Source organism: Leopardus geoffroyi, chromosome D1 (genome assembly GCF_018350155.1).
Source record: "Leopardus geoffroyi isolate Oge1 chromosome D1, O.geoffroyi_Oge1_pat1.0, whole genome shotgun sequence".
Classification (NCBI taxonomy): Eukaryota; Metazoa; Chordata; class Mammalia; order Carnivora; family Felidae; genus Leopardus; species Leopardus geoffroyi.
Window position 1 is genome coordinate 115,156,441 of NC_059329.1, and position 21,491 is coordinate 115,177,931.

At 67.4% G+C, this 21,491-nt stretch overlaps 4 protein-coding genes across 8 annotated transcripts; 1 reads left to right on the forward strand and 3 right to left on the reverse strand.

Annotated features, from left to right (window-relative positions):
* The first annotated feature begins 95 nt into the window (after window positions 1-95).
* On the forward strand, window positions 96-1,757 carry POLR2L (RNA polymerase II, I and III subunit L). The gene is made up of 2 exons (XM_045486399.1): window positions 96-283; window positions 1,479-1,757. Exons 1-2 carry the CDS (start codon window positions 189-191, stop codon window positions 1,585-1,587), a joined length of 204 nt encoding a protein of 67 aa, XP_045342355.1. The 5' UTR covers window positions 96-188; the 3' UTR covers window positions 1,588-1,757.
* Window positions 1,758-2,980: 1,223 nt separating this feature from the next.
* CD151 (CD151 molecule (Raph blood group)) lies at window positions 2,981-7,712 on the reverse strand. The gene is made up of 9 exons (XM_045486392.1): window positions 7,662-7,712; window positions 6,621-6,685; window positions 5,670-5,751; window positions 5,369-5,560; window positions 4,953-5,027; window positions 4,406-4,510; window positions 4,140-4,298; window positions 3,937-4,023; window positions 2,981-3,849 (listed from the first exon to the last, which is right to left on the reverse strand). The coding sequence occupies exons 3-9, from the start codon at window positions 5,748-5,750 to the stop codon at window positions 3,790-3,792; spliced, it is 759 nt and encodes a 252-aa protein (XP_045342348.1). The 5' UTR covers window position 5,751; window positions 6,621-6,685; window positions 7,662-7,712; the 3' UTR covers window positions 2,981-3,789.
* A 293-nt stretch (window positions 7,713-8,005) lies between these two features.
* On the reverse strand, window positions 8,006-14,432 carry CRACR2B (calcium release activated channel regulator 2B). Of its 4 annotated transcripts, none has more exons than XM_045486388.1 (10): window positions 13,021-13,306; window positions 12,003-12,194; window positions 11,814-11,925; window positions 11,152-11,329; window positions 10,703-10,849; window positions 10,493-10,583; window positions 10,249-10,341; window positions 9,847-10,013; window positions 9,544-9,615; window positions 8,006-8,205 (listed from the first exon to the last, which is right to left on the reverse strand). In XM_045486388.1, the coding sequence occupies exons 1-10, from the start codon at window positions 13,132-13,134 to the stop codon at window positions 8,103-8,105; spliced, it is 1,269 nt and encodes a 422-aa protein (XP_045342344.1). In that variant the 5' UTR covers window positions 13,135-13,306; the 3' UTR covers window positions 8,006-8,102. The 4 variants fall into 4 exon arrangements, with proteins under 4 accessions (XP_045342344.1, XP_045342346.1, XP_045342347.1 ...); XM_045486390.1 differs by lacking the exons at window positions 8,006-8,205; window positions 13,021-13,306 and adding exons at window positions 8,872-9,309; window positions 14,257-14,432; XM_045486391.1 differs by lacking the exons at window positions 8,006-8,205; window positions 13,021-13,306 and adding exons at window positions 8,872-9,309; window positions 13,484-13,640.
* Window positions 14,433-14,918: 486 nt separating this feature from the next.
* PNPLA2 (patatin like phospholipase domain containing 2) lies at window positions 14,919-20,271 on the reverse strand. 2 transcript variants are annotated; one of them, XM_045486382.1, is made up of 9 exons: window positions 19,942-20,271; window positions 17,988-18,220; window positions 17,834-17,899; window positions 17,273-17,482; window positions 16,954-17,014; window positions 16,667-16,843; window positions 16,421-16,553; window positions 16,082-16,204; window positions 14,919-15,988 (listed from the first exon to the last, which is right to left on the reverse strand). In XM_045486382.1, the coding sequence occupies exons 1-9, from the start codon at window positions 20,126-20,128 to the stop codon at window positions 15,718-15,720; spliced, it is 1,461 nt and encodes a 486-aa protein (XP_045342338.1). In that variant the 5' UTR covers window positions 20,129-20,271; the 3' UTR covers window positions 14,919-15,717. The 2 variants fall into 2 exon arrangements, with proteins under 2 accessions (XP_045342338.1, XP_045342337.1); XM_045486381.1 differs by having other exon boundaries at window positions 17,273-17,899; window positions 19,942-20,263.
* Window positions 20,272-21,491: the final 1,220 nt, after the last annotated feature.

Genomic DNA, 21,491 nt, shown 5'->3' on the forward strand with positions numbered 1-21,491 from the left:
TCCACGCGAATGGAACTCGGCACGGGGGGAAGCGGACGCCGACGGCACCGGCGCCGGAGGGGCGGGCTGGGGGGCGGCTGGGGGCGGGGCTGGGCTCCCCCCCGGCGATGGACGCGCCCTAAGCGGGGCGGGCTCCGCGGCGGAAGCGCGGCGAGATCAGACCGAGCGAGCGCTGAGCTGCCGCCGCCATGATCATACCCGTGCGCTGCTTCACCTGCGGAAAGATCGTCGGCAACAAGTGGGAGGCCTACCTGGGGCTGCTGCAGGCCGAGTACACCGAGGGGTGAGGCGCCGGGCCGGGTGGGGGCGTGGGGAACGGGGGTCGAGGGGTCCCGGCCTGCGGGACTGAAGGGCGGGGGGTGGGGCTCTGGGGTCGAGGGGTCCCGATCTGTGCGGACAGAGGCGGAGGACGAGGTCAGGGGTCCCGGTCTGCGGGTGGGCTGCTGCTAGGCGCGGGGGCGAGGGAACGGCGGGACGGGGTCCCGGGTCCTGGCGGGGTGGGAGCGGGCATTTGTATCAACATAGGTGACTCTTCGGGCGCTTTCATTCCCTAGGCTCTCTCCCAACCCTGCTCCACTGATGTGTTCTCACTGGAGCCTTGCCACCGCCCCCACCCCCACCCCCTCCTTGCAGTTCGGGGAGAGGAGGGGAGTTGGGTATCAAGCCGCCGGTATCTTGGGGACTTCTAGGTATCCCCTGGCAAGCCATGGCACCTAAGTCGTCAGCTTCCTCCCTGTCCTCCTGCTCTCTCTCCTCTCTCTGCCATTAGACCCACCCCCGTGTCTTGGCAAAACCATTTGCCCCTTGGGGATATAGAACAAGCTTCCTGGCCACATAGCCATGTGTATCACGCTGTGCTGGGTGGCGGGGGCTCTTTTCTGGCTTTGCTCCTTAACACTGCAGTTACCACCACAATATTGTCTGAATCCCTGTTGCCACTACAGTCTGACTCTTGGCTGTGGACAAGTCTGTGGACAGACTGTGGACAGTCCCCTGTCCTGACCACATTCAAACCCCCTGGGGCCTGGGGTTCGAATGTTTTGGATGAATGCGGAGGCCCAGGATGGGCTGAGTGCTCATGCCGGGTACTAATGAGTCTGTTCCAATGTCCAGAGTGTGAGTGAGTGGCCGGTAGCCTGCACAGGACCCCCTTGCAAGCATACCACCGTCAGGGACCTCCCAACCTGGCCTGCTCTGTCCCAACCTGCCACCTCCGGAGCAGTGTTCAGGGTGACTGGGGCTCAGTCCCTGGCAAAATTGACAACTCTAACTGGCTTGAGAAATGAGACGGGGGGGGGGGGGGGGGGGGGGGGGGGGGGGGGGGGGGGGGGGCGGTGCTCCTGGCTCTCTGACTTGTGGAGCCGAGCTGGAACCATCCCACGGCAGCCGAGTGTGGCTTGCCCGAGCCTGGGCAGGGCCCTCCATCTGCCCGGAAGTGCCTGGATGAACGGAGCACGGCCTGCTGTCCTTGCCCACAGGGACGCTCTGGATGCACTTGGCCTGAAGCGCTACTGCTGCCGTCGCATGCTGCTGGCCCACGTGGACCTGATCGAGAAGCTGCTCAATTATGCACCTCTGGAGAAGTGAGGGCGCTGGAGCCCACCCGCCCGCTGTGCTCACCAGGCGCCGGCAGAGTCTTGCCCAGAGTTCCTCCCTGTGAGGTGTGGATAGCCTGGAGCATGCCCGTGCATTGCCTGCGGGTGTGTGTCTTCCAGTGTGGAAGGAACCGTCCAGTAAAGGTCTTTGCAGAACAACAAGAAGGTCCTAACGGTTGGCCTGGTTTTGTGGGACTCCCTTGTCTCATGCCTGAAGCTGCTTAGGGATGGACATGGCCCTCACTGCCCAGGGGGAGGAAGAGCCATTCAAATGACAGCCATTCAGCCTGGGGGTGGGGGGTTCCTGGAGTGTGGGCTCTCATAGCCCAACAAAGTCACAGACGGCCAATAGCACTTGGGTTAGGGGGCCAGGGGACACTGGCATCCCCACCCCCATGTTCTGGGTGCTCCTTAGACCTAGCACAGAAATTCCCCAAAACCCCTCCCAGGATCTCAACAACCAGATTTCCTGGGCCCTGAATAGAGTGGCTGCTGTGTCTCAGTTGCCCATCCAGAGGGTCTTGCTGCCAGAAGCTTCTAGGCACCAGCCAAGCCCAGCAGGCTCCTTCCCTTGGCCATGTTCCTGTAGGGGGAGGGCCCAGCCTCCACTGCCACCCTTGAGACCCTCACAGCAGCTTGAGGGTGGGCCTAGGAGGCTCTGCTGGGTGTCAGAGCCGGTCAAGCTCCCAGGGCCCTGGGCACTAGCATTTAATCCTGTGGCCCCACCGAACAGCTGTCTTCCGGGGACTTCCGTCCTGTTCCAGCTCAGGCTGAGGCTTAGAGCCCGCAGCCATCACCCTGGACGGGAGTCGGCAAACCCTGGTACCCTCCGGCAGGCGGAAGGCAGGAGCCTGTGGTTAAGAGAAACAGAGGCAACTTTCTCTGGCACCTTCTTCAGGGCCAGCCCCACTGCCCAGATGTCTGACATGGGGTCCTCTGAGAACCAGTAAACACACCTGTGGCAGGAAGGTAGGGTCTGCCCAGAGGAGACGGCCTAAGCCTTGGCTTCTGTTGCCAGTTCACGTCCTGCCAAAGCTCAGGCCTCCTTCCTCATTCCTGAGCCCACACCCCCTTTCCTAATCCCTACGTGAGCCAGAAGGGGGTTTAGAAACCAGCGTTCGAGGCCTCTGTCGCCTCTATGAGGCTCTGGCCACACCACCGTTCTTCCGTCCCAGAACCGGCAAGGCTCTGCAGGCAGCCTGTGCTCAGCTGTCTGCCATTGGCCTCTCGGCCCTGGAGTCCCATCAGTCCTTGGCTCCCGCGGGGCTGCCTGGGACCACCAGGATGCGCCCTCCTGGCCCCTTGTGGGACTGGGTTCTGTCCCCCTTGTTGGGGAGAAGGCCCTGAGGACCAGAACCAGGTCTGTCGCTCACGGAGTAAGCCCACTCAGTCCACAAACTTTTATTGAGTGCCTGTCACATGGCAGCAGCAGTTCTAGGCATTTGTGATACAGCAGTGAGTGAACCCACAACCCCCTGCTTCTGCCAAGGGGAGGTGATCGTGAACAAGTGAGCTTGTGGCCTTTCAGTGGGGGGAGTGGTGGGGAATCCAAGCAGGGGCTCGGGCAGCAGAGGCCTGACTGGGAGGGCAGATACAGGACCTGCAGGACAGGACCGGGCTCGCTTGGCTTTCCTGAGCGGGGCTGGAGGGTGGGAGGGGTGGCGATAGGCAACCCAGCGGCAGGTGCATCTGGGACTCTTTGCCTGCGGCTGTCCCCACCCGGCAATGCCCTGACCACCATGCAGAGGTGTGTCCAGGGGTCTAGGAGCACCCTGGGGGGGCCAGCCCCTTTCTGCCCAGTTCACCCCAAACCAGCCCCTCTGGCGGAGCACAGGCATGGGGGGTGGCCCCCCCTCCCAGGGCCCCAGCCCCACAGGAGAAGCAGAGAGGGACCTGACTGTCAGAAGCCAGTGTCCCCACACCAGGCAGAGTATTCCTCCCTCCCCGCAGCCGGAGGGCCCCGCCTCAGTCCTCTGGTCTGGAGAGAAAGGCACTTGAAGCTCCCTCTGAGGGAGGGGGTCCCCAGAGGTCACGGTGGCGGCATGGGGGTGCACACGTGAGAACGCCACCTCCCTGGCAGAGCGGGGGAGAGGGTACGGAGCAGCGTCCTGGGACTCTGGCCCTGGGGCCATCAGTAGTGTCAGCTCAGTAGTCAGGCGGCAAAGCTGCGGCACTCGCGGGGCGCCCGGCAGGGTCAGTAGTGTTCCAGCTTCAGGCTCTTGTATAGGCAGCACGTGAAGATCATGCCGAAGAGCTGCGGCACAGAGCCGGAGTGAGCAGGGCACGGCCACCGGCCGCCCGTGTCCCCTGCACCCGTGGGGGCCTGCCCGCCCCCCCGAACCTGCACACAGGCGATGCCAACGCCCACCGCCCCGATGATCCTCAGGTGCTCCTGGATGAAGGTCTCCAGCTTGGTGATGCAGCCACCCTGGCGGGGGAGGGGTAAGGTGCCAGAGGTGGGCGAGTCCGGCCCCTCGGGTGGGCCCCCAGCACCCGGGGCTGCCGCGGCTCCTCAGCCCTTCACCAGGGAGCCCAGGCACCTACCTCCACCTTGTAGATGTTGGAGGCGTGGTCCCGCTGCCCGCAGCCGGTCACCACAGTCTTGCAGCAGCTGTCGGGAACCACGCGGCCACCCGCCTGGCCGGAGCGGATCCACTCGCTGTCCCTCCAGTCATGGGAGTTGTTGCTGCCACAGCAGCGGAACTGCAGCGACAACGCGGCCCGGGCTGAGCCCCTGGGGCAGGGACTCCCTCAGGGGCCCCGGGGGGCCCGCAGGGGTGTGCACACCCACCCCCGTGGTGCCCACATACCTCCTGCTGCAGCTTGTCCACCGCACTGGTCACACCCTCGTGTCCTGGCTGGTGGTACCGCTTGGTCATGGTGTCCTTCAGGTGTTCCTTGAGCTCTGTGTTCAGCTGGGGGTGAGGGGACAGCTTCAGCAGAACAATCCAAGACCCTCCAAGCTGGGGCACGTGGAGGCAGGGACAGACCGGGGGGTGGGGGGGGCGAGGGTCTCCAAGCAGAGCTAGGGCCAGATGCTGGCTGGGGAGGGGCTGGGCTGGGCTGGACAAGTGTCCCAGGTGGCCGTGGACAGGGTTGAGGACAGGGAGGGAGCTCCAGGTCCCATGGACACCTTCCTCCCTGCATGAGCCCCCAAGTGGGCCTGTTGGGCACTACAGCAAGTTGTCCATCCGCACTGTGAGCCCCTACCCCCCGGGGGCCTCTGGAACATGGGGGAGGGGGAGCGTGTGTGCCTGTCTCACGTGCCCATCTTTGCCCTTGCACGGGCACGTTTCCGCGTGTGTGTCTGTGTCCCCGCGTGTGTGCGTCCCCGCGTGGCCTGTCTAGGCCCCTCACCTGCTGGTAGTAGATGTAGGCCAGGATGCCAGCGATGACCTCCAGCAGAAAGATGAGGAGGAGAAGGATGAAGTACTGGGGGGCGGGGGGGGCGAGGACGGTTAGCTGGGGTTGGGCGCAGACACCCCTGTCCCGTGAGGACTCCTGGCGCCCAGGCACGACAGAGCAGAGCCCCCAACCTCAGATCCCAAGTGGCCACAGAGGGCTCATGGCAGTGGGTGGGTGCTGGCACTCCCTGACAGTTCCCCTAGGCTGGCCGAGCTGGGATGCAGGGATGCCCCCCACCCCTGGCACAGGTGAGCACCGCAGAGGCTGTCCTGCGGCGTCACACTCGACCCCCACCACTCCCTTTCTCACCGGGGCCCCAGAGCCCGTCCCCCCCCCCCCCCCCCCCAGCAGCCCGGTGCCCTGCTAACCAGGCGCAGCAGGTTCCGCCGTTCCTTGAAGGTAGCGCAGCAGCCCAGAACGCCGGTCACCATGACAACTACGCCAGCCACCACCAGGATGTAGGCTGTGGCCAGGTAGGTGCCCGAGGCCAGCAAGCTGATGTAGTCACTCTTGAGGGCCAGCGTCCAGATGCCCACCGCCATGACGGCCAGACCAGCCAGCTGTGGGCAGCGCACACTGGTCGGCACGCCCGCCCCCAGGCCAGGGCTCCCCTTAAGGACCAGGAATGGGAGCGGCGGAGGCCAGCGGGAGGGGGTGCCCACTCCTCACCCAGAAGCAGCAGTTGAAGACAAACAGCAGGTACTTGAGGCAGACGGTGCCACACGTGGTCTTCTCGTTGAACTCCCCCATCCTGGGGCCGAGAGGCCAGGGGAGGTCAGTAGGAGGGGACACAGGCACCCAGGCCAGCCCCTGGCTGAAGCCAAGCCCACCACTGGCCCCGAGTGAAGGTCCTGGCAACGCATCCGTGAGATCCTGGACGCTTCCTGGAGGGGCAGTTCGGGAGCCCCCTTCCCACCCCCCACCCCCCACCGCAGCCAGGGCGGATGTCTAGTGCCCACAGCCAAGCTGAAGGCCGAAGGGCCTGGCTCCCCTGACCAGAGCCCAGGGCACCAGGGGGCCATGAAGGATTCCAACCGTCACCAGCTGACTCACCCCTGCTGGCAGCCAGGGTCAGAAGCCCCAGCAGGTACCTCAGGGTGAGCTCATGCAGGCCCCACCCGCCTCCCCACACACACACAGCATTCCCGGGGCTCCACATCACAGGCCGGCAGGCTGGCAGGCACCTACCGGCTGCTGGGGGAAGGAGGAGGCCACTCACAGATGGACGGACCTGCCCCTTACCAGCCCCATGGCCTCAGGGAAGCCCCTCAAGTGTCTGTTAAAAGCCAGGCCTGCCTTCCTCCCCACCAGCGTGAGAACAGGCGGTTCTGGGCATGCGGAGCCCGCAGAAACCCATCCCCCAGACCTGGGGGTACTTCCTCTGCTGGTCCTCTCTGCTGGAAAGGGGGCGGTCCCACCAGCCCCAGCAAGATGTGAAGCTACAGGAGCTCCCAAGTGGCACCCCAGGGACCCCTTCCCTGCTCTCCTGTGGGGTGTCCGCACTGGGGTGGGGGGAGAGGGCCCTGGGGCACAGATGGCAGCTGAGTGCCCCAGGCTACGTTTCCAGACTACACAGCACCACTCGGACCCGAACTTTCACCTGCCCCACCCCGCGCTCACCTGGTTGGCTAGTGAGGACGGATCCTCTCTGAGACAGGTGGACGGAAGTTCCCTAGGAGGCTCCACTGGGAGGGCAGGGACAGGGCACCGGTCTGGCCCACGCTGGATCAGCAAGGGCCTGTCACCCGTCCTTGCAGCCGCCCCTGGCAGTGGCTCTGACCAGCTGGGTTTCCAGAGCAGGCAAGGGAGGGGAGAGGCCAGGCCCGATATTTCGGTCTGTGCTTGGGCGGGGCAGGGCGGAAAACATTTCTGCATAGTGTGATCCGGGGAGGGACCACCCGCCTTCTCCAAGCACCCCGCCCCGGGGCCTTCCTGCCAGACCCGCCACCGTCCCTTAGCCCACCAAGCAGCGGTCCCTTCGGCCTCGGAAGGGAAAAACAAAACAAAACCAGACGCAGACCCCTGGGTTGGAGCTGGGCTTACGGGAGCCTCACGTGCCCGCAGGCTGCCCCTGGGCCCGTGGTGAGGTCCCAGCCTTCTGAGGAGGCTGATTCTCCCGACACAGGTCCGGCCCCCACGCGCGGGCGGCGGGCGGAGGAGGGGCCCCTCTTTCCGGGAGTGCCTGGCGGATGTGAGCCCCCTGGGAAGGCGCCGGCCAGAAATAGTTCCCGCGGCCCGGGACCGAGCCGCCCCGCCCTGGCCCCTGCAACTCAGCCGGGCCCGCCGCGGCCCGCGGCCCACGCCCCAAGCAGGGCAGCCCCGCACTCGGCGCCAGCCAGGCCCGAGGAGGAGTCCCCGCCCGGGCGAGCCCGCGGCGCGCCCACCCGCACCCCGGGGGAGGGACGGGCACCGGTGTCCAGAGACAATGACTAGGATGTTCGGGTGGGGTCGTAGGGGGCCGCCAGGCCTGTGCGAAGGCCCAGGAGGCGCCCGGCCCCGGGCCCCCACTCCGTCCCGCTCCGGAAAGGGCCGGGAGGGGACTGCTGCCGGCCGGCGGGACCAGGCCTCCCGGCGCCCGCAGCCGGGCCTCCGGGGCCGGGCCGCGCAGGGTCCCGGGACACTCGGCCCCTCCCGGCCCGCCCAGCCAGGCGGCGCACTCACCGGCCACGCGTCGGAGTCCGGGCGCGGGGGGGGGGTGGGGGCGGCGGCTCGGAGCGCGGAGACTGCGCGGCGGGTCGCGGGCCCGGGAGTGAGACGCGCCCCGCCCCCGGCCTGCAGGCCCCGCCCCCGGCGGCAGACACAGGGCAGGTCTCGGCAGTGCTCCGCCAGGGCGGGCGGCGGGGACGCCCGCCGGTGCGGGCGCTGGGGTCCGCCCGCGACTGCGGAGGCGGGTGTGCTGCACCCGGGGGTGTCCGCAGCCCAGCCCGGGCTCACGCCCTCTGGAGGCCGAGGAGCTGGGCTGGGGGCGGTGGAGGCGGCGGCCAGGCCAGCAGGCCCTCCTCCAGCCCCAGGCCCGTTCTCCCCACAACGCAGGGACACCCGGAGGCTTGCAGGGCCGGCGGAACAGATGCTGGCTTGGTGGGGTAGGGTCTGGGGGTGCGGTCAGACACAGGAGTGCGGTTGCTCTAGGTGCAGTATGGAGGACAGCCTGGAGTGGAGGCCTGGGGTCCCTGCCAGGGACAGTCCAGTCTGGAAGGCATTGGTCCTGGGAGGGGTCGAAAGGGGTGGGGTAGACAGGGCCGAGCCTTCTGACCTGCTGGGTTGGGAAACCCGCAGTGGGAGTAAGGAAGGGGAGGGGACTCCCAACCCACCAGGTTCATTCCCAGACCCAGGCAGGGTGGGTCAGATTTTGCAGTCATTTGGAAGCTCTCCATGGATAGTGGTCCCCAGCTCCTTGCCCATGGTTCACGGTCTGGCCAGCAGCTCCCCACTTCCAGGGAGGCGGCAGGGCGGGGTGGGGTGATGGGGTGGGGGGGGGTGGAGGAGGGACGGGCATGGGAAGCGGCCGCAGGACTGCCCCAGGAGGTCCCACTCAGGACTGGCTCAACTCCAGTGGGCTGAGCTGGTCCACCTGGGGCTGTGTGAGGACGGGTATGGGGAGGGGATTGTCAACTGGGGCCGGGAGCGGGCCCAGACAATGGGCCTCGGTCCCCTGGTTCCCACAGAGGGCCCCACGGGGCTTCAGCTTGACTGGACAGTGAGGGCTTGAAAGCATGACCAGAGACAGGCAGGAACATCCACAACCCCAGCACCTCAGGACATGTGCCACACGTGTACTGTCCAGTTGCCTTGAGAGTACCATGGATACCTCGTGTGCGTACCAGGGAAATGCTGTGACGCACATACACATAGGCTGAGAAGGTCACAGTGTAGTCAATGGACTTTATTAGGAGGAGGGAGTTTTTCTGCTGGTCAGAGATGGATTTGATGGGATGGGACAGGATGAGGCCCAGCAGGGGGGCACGTGAGACTCCCACCGACCCACCACTCCCTGGGTAGTTCCTTCATGTCTGCATGCAGGCAGGCCTGCAGTGCCCTGAGCAGAGCCCGAATGCTGGATGGGCCATGACGCCTCGCCTTCGAGGGGTGGCCTCTCCGAGGAATGCCCAGTGAGTCTCTGGGGGATGGTCAGCGGGCACTGGGAAGGTGGCCAGAGCCGCATCTTGGGGGGCGAGCCCAGCTGCAGCAGCAGCAACAGCAGCAGGTGGGGCCCGGCATGCGAGCCATGGCCAGAGCTTTCCTTCGACCGCTGGCTAACCGCTTGGCCTCACAGGCATCCCTCTCATCCCGTAGCCTCGCATTCAGCTCCCTGGGGAAGGGGAGCCCAAGGGCTCTGAGAGGCAGCATTCCGGGGGCAAGGAGGGAATGCGGGCTCTGCTGTCCCTCAGACGGGGTGCCTGGCTGAGGATGCCCCCGAGGGATGGGGGACAGACATGAGGACGGACTGCCTCCCAATAGGATGAGGCCGTGGTCGGGAACATTTGAGAGCTAGGATACCCCAAACTGTGTGGGCCCCTCCCCTCCGGCCTGCGCCTGACCGCACCTGAGGAGTCCCAGTTGCCGCAGGAGGCTGAGCTTCTCCTTTTGCATGTTCCTTGACACAGCGACCACATCTCTGCAAGAGAGAGGTGGTGACCTGGGTGCCGGGAGGCTCCTCGGCGCGCCCCACGACCCTGACCCACGCAGACCCTGAGGGCTGGGCCGGGACGGGGGATGGGGATGGGAGTGGCCCGGACCCGAGCCCCCAAAGCTATTCCCGCCCGCCGGCCGCAGCCCCTCCCCGGGCCCGCCCCTGATGGTCCGCCTCCCCCACCCCCCCACCCCCACCCCCCGGCTTCCCAGGCACCGTAGGGCTTGCTCCTGGCGGCTCCGCAAGTCGCCCTCCAGCCTGTGGAGCTGCTCCTGCGTCCCCTCCAGCTGCGTCCGTAGCGCCTCGTTGGCTAGCCACAGCTGGGCGTTCTGCGCCTGCACCTCCAGCTGCTCGCTGGCCCGGGCCTGCAGCTGCTGTTCCAGCTGCGGGATGTGGGCGGGGGGGGGGGGGGGGGGCAGTGCAAGCTGGGGAGGACCCCTCCACCTCTTCTTCGGGGTGCTGCGCTTGCCCCTGACTCCCAGTAATTCCGGGGTCGGGGACACTGAGGCACCGGGACCTCAAGTGTACCAGAGAGTGCACGGGTGACGGCGGGGATAGGGCCCCGCGCTGGGTCTGTCAGCACCCCAACCCTGCTGGGGCGGGTGGGGGGCCACTCACCTCCCGCTGCCGCAGGCCTGCCCGCTCCAGCTCCTGCTCGCGGTCCTGCAGCTCCAGCTCCAGGAGGCCTGTGCGCTCCTCCCGGGGGAGGTCCTGGGACGTGCGGGGAGCTCCTGAGCCCAGGCGGGCGGGGGAGGGGCACGCGCCGGGGGAGGGGCCGGGTGGAGCCAATCTTGAGGGGGCGGGGCCATGAGACTAGCGCGTCTGGGATTGGGCCGGGGCGGGGGCGGGGCTTTGGGCCCACCTGACTCCGGAGACGCTGGCGCTGCTCGCGAAGCTGCTGCTCCGTCTCCTCGTACAGACACCGCACCTCCCTCTGGTGCTCGCTTTCCCGCCTTCGAGGACGGAGGGGTGGGGGGGGGGAGGGGACTGCTGTTTGAGCCCGCCGGCACCACAGACCCCAGTCTCGCCTCTACCGCCTCCCGAGCCCAGCCGCCCAGGCCCCACTCCTCACCGCCGCAGCGCCTGCTCCAGGCCGTCCCGCTCTCTAGCTGCCTCCTCCAGGCAGGCCGACGCGCGCACCAGAACGTCCTCGAAGGAGCCCAGCAGCTCGGGTCGCTCGCGCTGCAATCGGGTCCAGAATGTCCGCACCGCTCGCTGCCTGCAGGGGGAGGACAGGGGCTGAGGCTGAAGCGGGGGCTCCCTGACCCCATCCCTAAGGGTAAGCCGTCTGGAGACACCTGCAGCCCTGGATAGACCAGCCGCGTTCGCCTCCTGAAATGCAAATTTTGCGGGAAATCACGCTCAGCCCCTCCCAGGTGTCACAGCAGACGGAGAACGACTGGGCCCGTCCCGGCCTAGGGACCCCGGCCTGGAACAGACACGCGGGCAGTGTGGACAGGCAGCATGCAGAGGGGGAGGCAGCAGAGGAGGGAACTGGGGGCCGAGTCAGCGCCAACTCACTCGCCCAGGACTGGGGCCACCCCCAGCTGCTCCAGCGCTTCCCGGAATCTCTCCTCCTCCTCCTCCTCTTCCAGGGAGCCCCCAGTGCCCTGCACATCTGACCAGCCCGACTCGAAGGTTTCCTCTGGAGCCTGGGAGGGCGGTGTGCTCTGGGCTGACTCCACCCCCACAAACTTCCCTGTGGGCATGGGAAGGTAAGATTACCAAAGCTGTAGGTTAGCACCCTGGCTCAGCCGCCACTCACCACCCCCCACCACACACACACACACACACACACACACACACACACACACACACATACATCCTGTCCTTATTCTGAGCCCAGTTTCCTGTTTTTCTTTCCTTATCCTGGTCAGACTCGTGGCTTAGGAATGGGAGGTGACAGCCGGGCCAGAACGGGGCAAGCCTGGCACCCGGCCCCACCTGGGTTTGGCACGGATGGGAGGGGGTCGGGTAGCAGGAGGGGCAGCTCCATACATCGCCTGGTGGTGGGGGGGGGCTTCCTCAGGGGCCTGTGTGCACTGACACCAGTGTGTGTTCCGCAGGGACACGACGGAGAGTCACAGGCTGCCATCTGTGTCTGCTGTGGGCTCCAGAGCCACATGTGCCACCAGAGGGTCTCTGGGCAGCGGGGTGGGGCGGGGGAGGGGGGCTCCGCTCACCCAGGCCGAGGCAGAACTCCCAAGCGGTGAGGAAGCCGGTGCCGGCCTGATCCAGGCTCTCGAACACAGCCTCTAGCTGCTCCGGTGTGAGGGGCACGTCGTTCTGCAGGCCCTAGCCAGGCAAGGGTGGCAGGGCTGAGTAGCCAAGGTCGCCCCCGGCTGGGCAGCCTCTTGGGACTGGGGATTCACCTGCAGGTCATGCCGTGTGAGGAAGCCCTTGGCGTCTTTGTCACACAGCAGAAACAGCTCCTGGGCCTGCTCCAGCGTCTCTGCCCGTGGCCTCCCGGAGCCCCCTTCTTCCTCTCCCTCCTCCTGCTGGTCCTCCCCGGCCCCGGGCTTCCCGGGCCTGGCCATGGGAGTGGGGGTCTCGGCCATCAAGTGCTGCAAAAGCCAAGGAAGAGTCAGGGCCTAAGCAGAAATGAGGAGGGAGAAGGGAAGGCAGAGAGGCTGTGGGTGAGGGCTAAGCTGGGGTGCTGGGGTCCCGGAGTGAGCAGCGGGGCCTCCTTCCAGCAGGCGGGAAGGCGGGAGAAGGCTCCACAGAGGTCCAGAGAGGAAGGTAGCTGGGGGCAGAACCGTGCTGCAGACAGGGGTGTCGTGGGTGGGGTGGGGCAGGCTCACGGCCTGTGGAGGCTGCGTGGGGCGGGGGGAGCCGGTTCGGGAGAGGACCTGGGGGAGGGGCAACCCGCAGTGGGGTGGCGGGGGAGTGGTGAGGGTGGGGAGGCAGCTACAGGAGAAACTTGTGATGCAAAATAAGGAGGTAGGGGCTCCGGGGCCGCTGAGGGGAGAGAGCTTGGGTGACGGACTGGCCAGCGAGGGGAGGAGCTGAGCAGGCCCTGAAGGTGGGCAGCTGGAGACCTGGCTGACCGGGCCGGGCCAGCTGGAGCGTTCAGACAGTCCCGGCCGGGTCCTAGCCCCCGAGTCTGGGCCTCAGCGCCCTCGGCCTCCGGGCGGCCGGCAGGCGGCGTCTGCTCCTGCCCTTCTGCCGCGGCCCCTCCCTCCGGGCCCCGGGCCCCAAGGGGTGCAGGGTCTCAGCTTGGAGCACCGGTGACTTCCACTGGCCTTGTCGGGAACGCGCCAGATTCTAGGCTTGATGGCCCTCCCCCTGGCACGAGGCCCTTCTGCTCCGCCAGACTTGCCCCCTCCGGGTGGCGCAACCTCCTCGCCCCCCACCCCCCCGCATGGCGCTCCGCCCCCTAATCAGACCCACCTGTGGTCCCCCCGGGCGCCCAGGCCCCGGATTTCCCAAAGCTAACCCCCAGCCTGGGGGATTCTGGGGTCCTCTCCCCTCCGTCCGGGACCCTAATTTTCCCTCCGCGCTCATACTCCAGGAGCGGCAGGAGGGCGCAGTGTCCAAAGAGGGCAGGTGTGAGGAAGGGCGGGAGGAGGCGGCCGGGGGACCGACCGGAGTCGTCTCCCCCCGCACGCCGTCGCCTCACCCCTGCGGGAGCGCCACCCCCACCGGCGGCCCGCGGGCTCCCCGGGGCCAGAGGTCCATCCCAGCCGGAAGCTGCGCGGCGCCGGGCCGGGGGAGCGGGGCCCACTGGCCGGCCGGGTCCCGCCAGCCGCCGGCCGCGCCCACCGCCGCTCGGCCCCCCAGGGCACCGGAGGGTCGGCGCGTCCCTCGGCGACCGCAGGGCGGGGCGCGGCGGCGGGGCCCGCGAGGCGCCTACCTGCGAGCTGCGCCGCCGCACCTGGCGCGAGGCCCCGCGGCTCCTCCGGGAAGGCGGCGGCGCGCGGGGGGCGCGGGCGCGGAGCGGCTGCTGCTGCCCCGCGGGAAACGGAGACCCCGGCGTGGGCGGCCCCGGGCGGAGCCGCCGCCGCCACTGTCGCCGTGTCTCCGCCTCTCCGCGCGGCCCCGGCCGCCTCCTCCTTGCTCGGCCCCCGCGTGCGGCCCCCCGCCGCCCCCCGCGTCTGTCCCGGCAGAGCTGAGTTCACGTCGGGGCGGAGATGACCCCGGTGGCTTGGGGACCCCTCCTGAGCAGGGCCGAGGCGAGGAGGGTGGGGCTGTCCCGAGGATCCCGATTTAAAGCGCCAAAAAGTGTGTGCAGGACCAAGCCGGGCAGGAGACAGAGCAAGGTATTTTCAACGGTCATGGCCAGGAGTGGGGGCGGGCACTCTGCCTATGCCTTCCCAGTTGTGGTCTTTCCCGTGGTTCAACAATTAGCAGGGAATATATTACAAAATGGTGCGTGCATCCGCTGCCTCGGCGTAAGGCGTGTACAAGTGGGGTGGGGGCACAAAGGAGCCCCCACCCCCGCCCACGGCGGCCTGCCCCCAAGCTGTCCTTTTGGGGCACAGCCTTGACTCGGGTTCCCCTTGCGGGCGAGCTGGGAGACGGAGCTGGGCAGGACTCGCACGTGACCTTCCTGCCGGGAGGAGACCCCATTCTCTTGCCGAAGGTTCCCCCCCCTCCCCCCCACCCCAGCCCAGCCCCTGAACCCACCTGGGAGGTGGTCGGGGGTCTGGAGGCCTCTGCTCCTGCAGGGGCCTGGGATCCTGCTGAACTAGAACAGGTTGGGCCTATGGGACGGGACGGGAACTGGAGAGCGAGTGGGGGGTGGCTCCCGGCACCGGGGACCTGCCCGGCCGGCTCTCCCAGTCGTGCAGTCCCTACCGTTATTGTTGGCCGGGGGCCTGCCAGCGCCCAAGAGCTCCGGCCAGCCAGCCAACCACCCGGCTGTGCTCCAGTGCCCCTCCCCCATGGGCCCTTTTTGGTCACCAGGAAGGGCTGGCTGCACCCCCTCAGACTGGCCAGGGCAGAGGACGCCTTCAGGAAACCATGTCCCACAGAACAAGGTCCAGCCTCCTCTGGGTCAGACCTCACCCTGCCTGACGTTCCAGACCCGACCTACATATCTGCAGGGGTCATAGGGGTGTGGTGGGAGGGGGACACGCGATGGAGAATGTGTGTGCACTGGCCGGTGAGGTTTGCCTTGATAAGGGGAGGCCCAGCGCCCTGCGAAGAGCCTTGTGCCACAGGCCCACAGTGGGGCAGGCCCCGTGGCTCCCAGGTCCCCAGGCCTCAGCTTGGGAACCTCGCCCTCCCAGCCTGAGGTCAGCCCCACACCACCTGTGTCACCATGGAGTGGAGATGCGGACACCACCTTTGGTAAGCATTTGTCGGTTTTTATTTAGTGACGATCTTGGTCCCGGCATTTCCGCTGGCCCTTGGAAAGCTGTGCCCAAGGGTCGGGCAGCACACCTCCGGGCAAAGTGAGGCAAACACAGCAGTCCCAGGCGGAGAAGTGGGCTAGAACCCGGGCCCACCAGGGCCTTTAGGGGAAGGCCTCAGGCCCGGAATGCCAGGCTGGAGGACAGTAGGGCCCCTGTGGCCCGGGAGTCACACGCAGTGAGAGAGGCGGGGCCGAGCTGTGGCATTTATTATATCTGCTTTGGCGAAAATAAATAATTCTTCACAAACGTTCTTCTCTGGCAAAACTTGCCGAATGAGGGAGGCGCAGGTGCAAAGCTCTAGGGAGTAATACTGCACGGACTGGGGGACGCTGGGCTGGGCCGGGGGGGGGGGGGGGGGTGGGGGGGGGGTGGGGGGTGGGGTGGGGTGGGGGGTGGTGCAGCCCAGCCCTCCTCCCCAGCCCTGGGGCAGGGCCTGAGGGGGGGGGGGATAAAGGCACAGGTGAGGGGAGGGGTACTCGCTACCCCTCTTTCTTCAGCGCAGCAAGAGAGTGGTCGGTGGAGGGGTCGACGGCAAGTCCCCTCCTAGCAGCCGTGAGGGGCCCCTTGTCCTGACTCCTGCGGTGGTCATGGAGAGAGGCCCAGGAGGGGGGACCTCAGCCCGCCCCAGGGCCCCCACCTCACGGGGCAGGGAAGCTGGGGGACCCAGCCCTCAGCACCGGGACCCCAGGGGGCTGGGGAAGGGCGGAGCAGGGTGGGGTGGGGGGAACACTCAGCAAGGGGGCGAGCCGGGTGGCAGCTGTGGGGGCGCAGGGGCAGGACTGGCGGGGGCGCGCATGCGCAGGGCATCGGGTGGGAAGGCCACGTTAGTGCAGAAAAGGCCCAGGAGCAGCTGGCGCTGGCACTCCTCCCACTTGGCCAGCGCGTCCCCGAGCGAGAGGCTGGTGCGCATCCAGCCGGGCAGGGCCTCGCTGTAGGTGGCACAGGACAGCTGCACAGACGGCAGTGACTGGGCGCGGCGCAGCTCCACCTGCTTCGACAGCCTGCAGGTGGGGAGGGATGGAGGGCGGGAGGGCTTTAGAGGCGGCCCCTGGGGCTTCAGGCCTGGGGGAGACACAACGGTGAGGGGGGCTCACCTGGAGGGCAGGTGGCTTCCCAGCTTCCTCTTGGCACGCATCACCAGGTACTGGCAGATGCTGCCCGTCTGCTCCTTCATCCACCGGATGTCCTCAGGGACGTCAGGCAGCCACTCCAGCAAGCTGGGCGGGGACGGGAGGCGTGGCCTCAGGGCCCGTGGCTCCTCCCCCTCCCCCACGCCCACCCCTCCCCGGCCTGCGCCCCAGCTTCTGGGACCCCCGACCCGGCATCTCTGCCGCATCCCCCCGCCAGCGGCCTTCTCCCCACGGTGTCCACCACTCACGGATGACGAAGTCTGGTCCCCCACGGTCCCCGCCCAAGCCCCCTACTCCCCTCACCGGATGGTGAAGGACACAGCGCTCTCCAGCGGCAGAGTGTAGGGCACCATCATGGCCGTGGCCAGACGCACAGGCAGCATGTTGGAGAAGGCGGTCAGCAGGTCCTTGGGCTCTATGCAGGCCTCCAGCAGGGCTGGGGGTGGGCGCAGGAGGGACGCTGACCAGCAGCCGGGGAAGCCAGGCCCTCCCCGCTCCTCTGCTCCCCACCAGCCAGGGACCCCCATCCCCCACGCCAGCTGCACACACCCTCATTGAGCCTCGCAGGCAGACGTTCCAGGATGTGGTCCTCCAAGGGTGGCTGCAAGGGGCCCTCCGCCAGGGCCCTCTCTGTGGCCCCCTGGGCCTCCTCCACATCCTCATCCTCGGGGGCACGGGGGCGGGCCGGAGGCAGCGCCAGCAGGGGGTTGGGCCTGTTCAGGAGGCCTGGGTGGGGACCCCCCAGACAGGTGATCAGCACAGGAGCAGGGGCAAAGGCGAGGAGCCGCCGCGCCCGCCCTCCCCACCCACGCCTGCTCCAGGGGGCACCCACGCACCGTTGCGCCTCAGAAAACGCAGCCCGTCCCTGTAACCCTGCTTGCACATCTCCCGCAGCACCTAAGGCAGGGGGACGATGAATAGGAGCGGGGAGGCACCAGGAGAGAGCCGGGGTGCCCTGCTCCGCCCTCTGGAGCCCCCACAGCCCCTTCCTTCCGCCAAGGTGACAGGGATCCGGGCTGCTGGATGGGGGGGCCTCGATGGAGAGTCTGTGCAGCGCCCACCTCTGCCTGGTCCCTCAGGAGAGGCCTTCCGGCAGCTCGCTCCCCTGGCACTGAGCCGGGACAGGCTCAGCGGGCCCCCTGGCCAAGGGCTCACCGTGGGCTCGGGCGGGAACAGGGCCTTGGACAGGCGGTAGAGATTGCACAAGTTGAACTGGATGCTGGTGTTGGTGAACCGGAGCTCGTGGATGTTGGTGGAGCTGTCCTGTGGGCAGATGTCACTCTCTCCCGAAAAGGGGGACACGGTGATGGTGTTCTTGAGCTCGTAGAGTGGCAGGTTGTCTGAGATGCCGCCATCAACATAGCGCTGGGGACGCACGGCCACACAGGGAGAGGCCTGAGGACTGAGCTGGCTAACCCACTGGGCCACCTCGGGCCCCACCCCGTGGCTATTTCCTTCGAGCCTTTCACCCACTGGGCACTGGCCACGGGCTGCCGAGCAGATGGCCAGACCTTGGGGGAGGGGCAGAGACAGCCACAGGAAGTATGCATCTCCAGGGGGCCCGCCTGGCTCTTGAGTAACGTGGAAGTGAGGCAACAGGCTGGGGGGGGGTTGGGGGGAGGCACCGCTGCCCTTCCTCCTCCCCACTGCCTCGTCCCACTGCCTGCCCAGGGAACAACTGTGGTCGCCCGGGAAAGGTGCCCCGGGGATACTCACTACGCCCTGGAGGGCCGGAGGGATGAGGCCGCAGTACACAGGGATGAAGGTACTGCAGACGTTGGCCTGCGGGGCAGGGACAGAGAGGGCGTGGTGAGCGGGGACCCTGAGCTCCTACGGTGCCCGATGCGGGATGCGGCCCACCAGGGCCCACCTGGATGAGCTCGTCCTTGGAGCCGAAGTGGGATATAATGACGTTCTCGCCATCAGAGACGCGGGTCAGGGAGATGCCCAGACGCCCGCTGGCGCGCTCATGGCTGTCAGCAGGCAGGGTCTTCAGCAGGCAGCCACGGATAGTCTTTACCAGGTTGAAGGAGGGGTGCAGTGGACCCAGGAACCGCTTCCGGGCCTCCTTAGACACCTCGATGATGTTGGCACCTGCCTCGCCTGGGTGAGCAGGGCCAACAGTCAGGGCTTGCCACCACCCCACGGTTCCACGCCCAGAGCCACAGCACGCACAGTCACGGCACCGCCATCTACCCTGGAGAACTCCCAGTATCCATCACGAGGCCTGGCCCATGACGGGGACTCTCGCTTCCTGCCCCCAGAGAGACAGAGGTAGGCTACCACCCCTGGAGGGCAGACAGCTGGGGCCAAGGCCTTCCCTCTGCCCAGTATTTCCCAACTGCTTGCCCTGATCCATGAGTCACTGGGCCTGACCTGGCGTGGCCCCCAGCCTGTGAAGGGGCAGGGGGGGGGGGGGAAGCAGAGGTTCAACCCTGACCGGCCTTAGCCTTCACACACTTGGCCAGACCCAGGGAGTCCAGCACAGGCCTGTGCGCATGGGATTGGAAAGAGTGGGGTCCCACCGCCCCTGAGAAAGCACCCCCAACACTCTTCTTGGACAGAGCCCGCCATGCTGTGGAGACCGTAGCTGCCCAAGACCGCTCCTGAAAAAGAGGCTCCTCGGGGGTAAGAGGGGGTGTCCTGGGAGCCACCTCCACAGCAGTAAGTCAGGTGTGGCCTGAGGCCAGCACGCAGGTATGACAGACACCGGCTGGAAGGCTTCCAGAGAGGGAGGGGCAGGGCCCCCAGGTCCCAAGGATGCGGAGCTGTGCTCCTTCTACCCCAGCCCCTCAGGGCAAAGGTCACCGGAAGGGGGCAGTGGAGAACCCCGGACAGGCTCCTGCTGGGCAGGGCATTCAAGGACCTGTTGACCCTTCTGTCACCCTGGCTGCCCTAGTAGCTGGGGGCTGGGCACCTTTCCCAGGACTCCTGAAGTACTCAGTGTGCTGTAAACAGCACTTGACGCGCCTGCCTGAAGTGCCTGTGAGTAGAGAAGGCCATCCCGGTGCACACCCACCTCTGCACTACCGCTGGAGGGGCTGGAGGGCCCGGAAGCACCCCTCACCCCAGGGGAGTGGGTTGACCACACCTGGGAACCCAGGCCCACAGTGGGCGGTGGGCAACGAGGGAGAGGGTGGGGAAGAGTTTGCCTTGCCCAGGCCCTACCGGCCAAGTTCCTCCTCCAGATGCCCTGGGAGGCACCAGGCTACGGTACCCAAATACTCTTCAGAGGCCACCCCCTTCAGGGCCCCAGGGACACGGCAGCCTGGAACAGCGTAGCCCCAGGACACAGTGACCTGGGCCACTGCCGGGCTACCGGGGTAGTGAGGCCCCTCCCCCGACTCTCACGGTCCCGCCCACGAGTTACTTTCTCTTTCCAGTGAAATACCTTTTGCCGCACCTGTCCGTCCTCCAGCCTTTGCGCCCTGAAAGGCCAGAGCCTCGGCCCCAGAGGCGCGCGTGGCCCCACCCCAATCCCTGGGCACCTCGATGCAAAACAAACCAGGCCCCGCCCCCGGGCCGGCGCCCGAGCTCGGACCTCCCACCCGGGTCCCGGGCGCGGGCCAAAGACCCCTCCCCACCCGATCCGCGCCCCTGCCAGCTTCCCGGAGCGGACGGGCCGGGGCGGGGCGGGGGGCGCTCTACCCTCTGGAAGAACATCCGCCCGGCCTCCGCTCACCCCGGCAGGACCCCTGCCGGATCCCGGCCCCGTCCCCTCACCGAGGCAGGCCCCCTGTCCCGCCCGCTCACCTGGCAGGACCCCTGTCCCGCCCCCTCGCCCAGGCAGGACCCCGCGCCGGATCCCCGCCCCGCCCCCTCACCCAGGCAGGCGCCGGTGACCAGCGCCGTGGCGGTGAGCGCCCCGGCCGAGGCGCCGTAGATGTGCGTGGCGTTGGCCACCAGGAAGGGCGCGTGCTCGCGGAGGCAGGAGGCCACGCCGATGTGGTAGACGCCCAGGAAGCCGCAGCCCGCGAACGAGATGTTCCACGTCGCCTCCTTGGGGAACATCGCTGCGGCCCTCCGGGCTCCGGGGCTCGCTGCGCGCCGCGCGCTCCCGCTCGTTCCGGGGCCGGGCCGGGCCGGGCCCGCGGTCGCTCTAGCTCGGGTCCCCGCCTGCGGAGGCGGAGACGCTGTGCCTGGCGGTGGCGGAGGCGGTGTTTTTAGTGGGGGATGGCGGGGGCGGGGCCAGCACGCGCCGCCCAATCGGAGCGCGCGGGGAACGGCCGCGCCCTCCGGGGGCCTTGGGGCCCCGCCCCCGGGCCCGAGACCCAGTGCCCGGCCTCGCGGGGAAGCTGGAGGGAACACACAGTGGCCCAGGGGTGTAGGGAGGGGGAGCGCAGGCCTGGGGCGCGCGGAGTCTGGGGGCCCGAGAGCCTCGTACAAATCCGGAGACTTGCGAGGGGCAGTCACCGCCCCGCTCCTGAGAGGCCCACCTACAACACCCACTCGGGACGCTGAGGAGCTCGCCCCAGGGCGAGGACCCCAGGACTCATCCACAGACGGACTCATAAGTATCTAGGGCTGGAGGCGAATCACACACAACTCCCAGAGCTAACACTAGCGCTATAGACCCCAACCTGACGCCCAGGCCCTAGCCGCTCGCGGGGGCGGCCCCTCCATAGCTGGGCGCTAACCAGGGTTCTACTTGAGTAAGAGTCAGGCCCTCCCCTTCCCCCTCCCCCCCCCCCCCCCCCCCCCGCTAATTGCCCCAGCAGGTGGAGCACTCCTGTGATGTCACCCTCACACCCTTCCGCATTTTTCTCCTGGAGTGTAGGGCAGGCATAGTCTGGCTTGGATCCAGGAGCCAGCCCTGCACCTCACCCCACCTTCCAGACAAGGGGCTGGTCTGTGCTGGGGTGGTGGGATGCCTCTGCCTCCTCAGGAACACCCACACCCTAGGCAGAAGCCGGTGCCAGGGCTATGGAGGTCTGGGCTGCGGCTCAGGACTGCACCCCCCACCCCCTTCAGGCCCAGGCTGAGAAGCCAGAGCAGGGCTTCCCCAGGACGGGACCATCTGGGTCATGCTGTCCATCCCTCAGCCTCTGTGCTCTCTCAGCCACCCATACTTGGCACCAACGGTGTGTGTTGATAGAGCAGTGGAGCAGGGTCAGTCCAGACCCAGCCCTATTTGAGGGGTGGGGGGAGACATTGTTTACATAAGCTCAAAATGAGGACTGATGGGGGACGGGGGGTGGAGGGCACAGGACTGCCTAGGCTGCGGGACAGCATGCGCAGAGGCCAGCATGCACAAAGGGGTGGGGAGGGGAGCCCAGACCCGGGTATTGGGAGAGAGGAAAACAGGAGATATTTAACTGAATTTGACTTAGACCAATTGACCTTCTCTTGCACATGGGGACCCTAACCCCCAAGT